Source organism: Scardinius erythrophthalmus, assembly GCF_964197995.2.
Source record: "Scardinius erythrophthalmus genome assembly, chromosome: 25".
NCBI lineage: Eukaryota > Metazoa > Chordata > Actinopteri > Cypriniformes > Leuciscidae > Scardinius > Scardinius erythrophthalmus.
This window is the reverse complement of record NC_138245.1, coordinates 2,468,654-2,475,353: the sequence shown is the minus strand read 5'-3', so window position 1 is coordinate 2,475,353 and position 6,700 is coordinate 2,468,654. Positions and strand designations below refer to the sequence as shown.

At 39.7% G+C, this 6,700-nt stretch overlaps 1 protein-coding gene across 2 annotated transcripts in view; it reads right to left on the bottom strand.

Annotated features, from left to right (window-relative positions):
- arfgap1 (ADP-ribosylation factor GTPase activating protein 1) overlaps positions 1-6,700 on the bottom strand; it is a 51,250-nt gene that overhangs the window by 21,906 nt on the left and 22,644 nt on the right. For both annotated transcript variants that reach the window (XM_081358301.1, XM_081358300.1), the window contains exons 7-8: positions 6,376-6,487; positions 3,539-3,595 (exon numbers count right to left, since the gene is read on the bottom strand). In XM_081358301.1, coding sequence (XP_081214427.1) covers positions 3,539-3,595; positions 6,376-6,487 — 169 coding nt within the window. The remainder of the gene's footprint in view (positions 1-3,538; positions 3,596-6,375; positions 6,488-6,700) is intronic.

Sequence of the window (6,700 nt, the reverse complement as noted above, 5' to 3'; positions counted from 1 at the left end):
ACACGTCAAAGTAAGATTGATGTGGGGACAAAAAGTAAGACTGTTAAGTTAGCACTTTTAAACATTCGTTCACTTAAAAATAAATCACTTCTAGTCAACGATTTAATAACCACAAACAACCTGGATTTTATGCTTCTAAATGAAACCTGGCTAGAAGACAGCTTTAGTGCAACAATCCTCAATGAAGCAGCCCCCCCTAACTTTACTTTTATGAGTGTCTGCAGAGCTGTTAAGAGAGGTGGGGGTCTAGCTGCTTTTTTTTTAAAGATATCTATCAATGTAAGCAAATATCATTTGGGAATTACCCTTCTTTCGAATATCTGGGTATTGAGTTAAAAGGTGCTCTTTGATACATTGATCTCTCCTGCCACTGAAGCTAGATCTGTGTCTGTCAAGAAGAGATGCTTAAATGAGAACACTAGTGTACTATTTATGAAGGCTATATCCTTAACACAAAGCATATCTGCACTCTGTTGATTCTCTCCTTGATTCTTTTAACTCAAAAGTTAAAAGTGTAATTGATGATATTGCTCCTGTTAAAGTCAGGAAGAAGAGTGGCAGACAAAAAGCACCTTGGAGAAACTCAACAGCAGTGCAAAATATGAAAAGACAATGCAGAAAAGCAGAGCGCATGTGGCGGAAGACAAAACTTGTAGTCCATTATAACATCTACAAAGACAGCCTTCATGCTTTCAATATGGAACTAGGCAAAGCTAGACAGACTTTCTTCTCAAATATTATAAACAGTAATTTAAACAACACACGCACTCTTTTTGCTACTGTAGAGAGACTGTCAAACCCCCCAAGCCAGATTCCCAGTGAAATGCTCTCAGAGAACAAGTGCAGTGAGTTTGCTTCTTTCTTCTCTGAGAAAATCAGTAATATCAGAAAGGTAATCAGCACATCCTTGAATTGCACTGAGGTCAGACAGATCAAACCACCTGAGAAAGTAGTTACTATGTCTGACTTCAAAGAAATTGATAGCAAAATTTTGGAAGAAACCGTACAACACCTTAAAACATCAACCTGTGCTCTTGACACACTTCCCACATCATTTTTCAAAAGTGTGTTAAACAGTTTAGAAGCAGATCTTCTAGAAGTGGTAAATGTCTCAGTTCTCTCTGGGAGTTTTCCAAACTCCCTGAAAACTGCAGTTGTCAAGCCCCTCCTGAAAAAGAGCAATCTGGATAAGACCATATTAAGCAACTATAGACCGATCTCAAATCTTCCTTTCATAGGCAAGATCATTGAAAAATTTGTCTTAAATCAGCTGAACAAATTCTTAAGCTCGAATGGATCCTTTGACAATTTTCAATCTGGTTTCCGACCGCACCACAGCACAGAGACAGCGCTCATAAAGATAATAAACGATATTCGCTTAAAGGAGAACTCCGGTCAATTTTAACATTGAGCTCATTTTTTTGTACATTTGGAGTGCTGTCAATACAGAGAACAACGACAAAAATCGGTGTTGCCTACACCGAGTTATTCTATTTTTAAAATTTGCACCCTGTTGACTTCAATGGGGCAAGTACTAAACCTGCTTTTAGCCTCTTAACATCCTTGATGTGTCATTACAAGTGCACAGGTCATGTGAGTGATTCCTTCAGAGTGAACACGAGTGAATCTGACTGCAGTAGATGTGAAAGATATGAATAAAAATGATGCTATTTAAGCCAGCGCAAATACCTGTGTTTACATGCTGTTTTCGGTGGAAGACCAAAGTAGTCGATTGCCGAGTTCACGCGCGTGATCATAGGTAACTAAACCTATGCGCGTGAACTCGGCAATCGACTACTTTGGTCTTCCACCGAAAACAGCATGTAAACAGGTATGTGCGCTGGCTTAAATAACATCATTTTTATACATATCTTTCACATCTACTGCAGTCAGATTCACTCGTGTTCACTCAGAAGGAATCACTCACATTTTCTGTGCACTTGTAATGACACATCAAGGATGTTAAGAGGCTAAAAGCAGGTTTAGTACTTGCCCTATTGAAGTCAACAGGGTGCAAATTTTAAAAATAGAATAACTCGGTGTAGGCAACACCGATTTTTGTCGTTGTTCTCTGTATTGACAGCACTCCAAATGTACAAAAAAATGAGCTCAATGTTAAAATTGACCGGAGTTCTCCTTTAAATACTGATTCAGGCAAACTATCAGTGCTGGTGCTACTCGACCTCAGTGCTGCATTTGACACTGTCGATCATAACATACTTCTTGACAGGATGGAAAACTGGGTGGGGCTTTCTGGGATAGTCCTAAAATGGTTCAGGTCATACTTAGATGGGAGAGGTTATTATGTGAGTATAGGAGACCATAAGTCTGAGTGGACATCCATGACATGCGGAGTCCCTCAAGGCTCAATTCTTGCGCCACTCCTGTTCAACCTGTACATGCTCCCAATGAGCCAAATAATGAGAAATAACCAAATTGCTTACCACAGCTATGCAGACTACACACAGCTCTACTTAGCCCTATCGCCTAACGATTACAGCCCCATTGACTCCCTGTGCCAATGCATTGATGAAGTCAAAAGTTGGATGTGTCAAACCTTTCTTCAGTTAAACAAAGACAAAACTGAAGTCATTGCATTTAGAAACAAAGATGAAGTTCTCAAGGTGAACGCATACCTTCACTCTAGGGGTCAAACAACTAAAAATCAAGTCAGGAATCTTGGTGTGACACTAGAGTCAGACCTTAGTTTCAGTAGTCATGTCAAAGCAATAACTAAATCAGCATACTATCATCTGAAAAATATTGCAAGAATTAGATGCTTTGTTTCCAGACAAGACTTAGAGAAACTTGTTCATGCTTTCATCACCAGCAGGGTGGATTACTGTAATGGACTCCTCACTGGCCTTCCCAAAAAGACCATAAGACAGTTGCAGCTCATACAGAACGCTGCCGCCAGGATTCTGAGCAGAACCAGAAAATATGAACATATCACACCAGTCCTCAGGTCTTTACACTGGCTCCCAGTTAAATTTAGGATTGATTTTAAAGTATTATTACTGGTATATAAATCATTCAATGGCCTAGGACCTCAATACATTGCAGATATGCTCACTGAATATAAACCCAACAGATCACTCAGATCACTAGGATCATATCAGCTAGAAATACCAAGGGTTCACTCTAAGCATGGTGAATCTGCTTTTAGCTATTATGCCAGCCGCAGCTGGAACCAGCTTCCGGAGGAGATCAGATGTGCTCCTACTGTAGTCACTTTCAAATCCAGACTCAAAACACTTCTGTTTAGCTATGCATTTACTGAATGAGCACAGTGCCAATGTTTGTCCGACTGTTTGTACTGTACTGTATTTTATTTTTTTTATTTTTCTTAACTGTTTTAATTATTCTTATTTCTTTTTATTATTTTTATTTCTTTTATGTAAAGCACTTTGAATTGCCATTGTGTATGAAATGTGCTATATAAATAAACTTGCCTTGCCTTGCCTCTCTCTCACACACACACACACACACACACACACACACACACACACACACACACACACACACGTGATGTACTTACACTATCTTTAGCGACAGATGCAAACTTGCTGGCTCCGACAGTGAAACTGCTCCAGCCCTGAAACACACGCAACAGAGACGACGTTAATGACGCCTGACGGACAGAGTTATTATAACAGAGAGTTATTATAACAGAGTTATTATACAGGGGTTAAAGCAAAAAAAACACATTTTGACTGAATGTTTCCTCGGCCAAACCCCATTCCACAGCCTGTCACACACACAGTTTAAGAGCAGTTTCTTCTTCTTGTAATTAGGAGTATAGTGAGTACATGCTTTACCTTCACAAATGAAAAACTCAAAGAACATTCGGATTTAAAGAAAGGTCATTTTGAACTGCATTTCTATTATTATATGAAATTTCAATGTTATTAATCTAATGCTTTTACAAGACTTGACTCTTTGTGATGTAGTCATACAAATAATAAACCATTTTCATAACTTTAAGACAAGTTTTTATTTCTCAAATAATAAAAGCCAACAGAGCGTTTGCCACAAAGTGAGCTAATATCACAAACTATATATAATATAATATCTGTTTTTAACCTAGCCATTATAATAATAATAATAATGATAATAATAAATTCAGTTTTAACCTAAGCATTATAATAAGAAATTATAACGCATGTTCTAACTCATCCTGTTAACACTGAACAGAAAAGGGAAACTAACAGCACCAGCATCAGAACAAAAAGTGCTTTTATGGTAGGAATGAGCATTTTAAGCTAAAATAATATTCGAAGATCGCAGGGAATTATTTGATTATTATTCGAAAATCGCACCCCTCCCCATATGCTCACCGGTAAAACACGTTCGACTCAACGACATTACATTTCTCTGTAGGCCTACTATACGTGTTGTAGCCATTAAAGAAAACGCATTTAGGTTCATACGTGTGTTTAAATAATGTTGATTATATGAAAAGTGAACAGCATGAGTAAGATAGGATCATTAGATGAGCAATATATCGGGAGACATATGGAGTGGGTCAGACATGATTTTGACCACTTCATTAAGTTTTGTTTGGTAGAAAACCTTTCCTTAAAGTGAATTTTGTTTTGCATAAATTGTATCTTAATTTTAAATCGATGTTTCATCAAACAATTGCCTAGATGTAATAAGTTAGAAGCAATTATAGCAGACAATATAATCAGGACATGCAAGGCGCCGGCACCATCACTTGTATTGTTAATGAACTGGAGCTCGTCTTATAAATTAACTGTAACTCAGCATATAGTCTAGGCAAATTCACAGGCATGAGAAATATATCTATAGAAAGCTTGAAATGTCTATTTTTAGAAAAGAAACTGACTACTCTCTTATGTAATCCGTATGAAATGTGCATTTCTCTCTATAGGTGCGTTCACTACATTTGCACATTTTTGTGTAATTCTATTTATTAAACGTTTAGAATACTTTCCAAACCGTTACATAGTATTATAAATGTTGTGTTCAGACGTTCATGATATAAACAACATATTCGAATCTCTTTTTAAAATGGAGTGGAATGGATTCAGTAAGCCGGAGTGGATTCAGTGAGCCGGAGAGGATTCAGTAAGCCGGAGTGGATTCAGTGAGCCGGAGTGGATTCAGTGAGCCGGAATGGATTCAGTTAGCCGGAGTGGATTTAGTGAGCCGGAGTGGATTAGGTATGGATTCAGTGAGCCGGAGAGGATTCAGTGAGCCGGAGTGGATTGGGTATGGATTCAGTGAGCGGAAATGGATTCAGTGAGCCGGAGTGGATTGGGTATGGATTCAGTGAGCCGGAGTGGATTCAGTGAGCCGGAGTGGATTGGGTATGGATTCAGTGAGCCGGAGTGGATTCAGTGAGCGGGAGTGGATTCAGTGAGCCGGAGTGGATTGGGTATGGATTCAGTGAGCGGAAATGGATTCAGTGAGCCGGAGTGGGTTGGGTATGGATTCAGTGAGCGGAAATGGATTCAGTGAGCCGGAGTGGATTGGGTATGGATTCAGTGAGCCGGAGTGGATTGGGTATGGATTCAGTGAGCGGAAATGGATTCAGTGAGCCGGAGTGGATTGGGTATGGATTCAGTGAGCGGAAATGGATTCAGTGAGCCGGAGTGGATTGGGTATGGATTCAGTGAGCCGGAGTGGATTCAGTGAGCCGGAGTGGATTCAGTGAGCCGGAATGGATTCAGTGAGCCGGAGTGGACTGGGTATGGATTCAGTGAGCCGGAATGGATTCAGTGAGCCGGAGTGGACTGGGTATGGATTCAGTGAGCCGGAGTGGATTCAGTGAGCCGGAGTGGACTGGGTATGGATTCAGTGAGCCGGAGAGGATTCAGTGAGCCGGAGTGGATTCAGTGAGCCGGAGTGGATTCAGTGAGCCGGAGTGGATTCAGTGAGCCGGAATGGATTCAGTGAGCCGGAATGGATCTGGAGTGTAGTGGATGCGGAGCGGAGTGATTACAGAACGCTTAGAGTGCAGAGAGGAATGTGCTTTCGGTCCACTCCAGGCTTTGATCACATCCCCCTCAACAGAGTGAATACAGCTAATCTTTCCTTAATTTAATTTTCAAACTAATTTATTTCCTATTCAAACAAAAATGAAGACATTTATTACACTATTTGAGAAATGTAAGCCTATTTACGGCCTTAAAATTATGAAGAGTGAATTTAAGACAGGTAGGAACCCTGCAATTGACGGAAATCCGTCGTAGCGACGGAGAACTTTAATCTCTGTATAATAACAGAGTTATTATAACAGAGATTGGTTATATAACAGAGTTATTATAACAGATATTGGTTATATAATAGAGTTATTATAACAGAGATTGGTTATATAATAGAGTTATTATAACAGAGCCGCTGCATTACCGAGTAGAGGGAGGACATAGTGTTATTGAGGAAGTCTTCATCTTTCTTGGGCGGGTTGGGAGTGTTTCCGAAGCCCACATATCGATTCTCCTGTGCGCCGGACGCTCCGGCACTGAAATAATAATACATTATTATTAATACACAATAATTACTGATCACAGATTAGAGCTGCACACAGATGGTGTGCTTCTAATAGGAGACTGTGAACACTCGTTACATCACTATCCAGTGCTTTCTGTGTACCTGTCTGTCTGGGTCATGTGCTGCTTGATTACGGCACTAAACACACTCACTCCAGTCAATATTCAGATCACAATTATTTAAC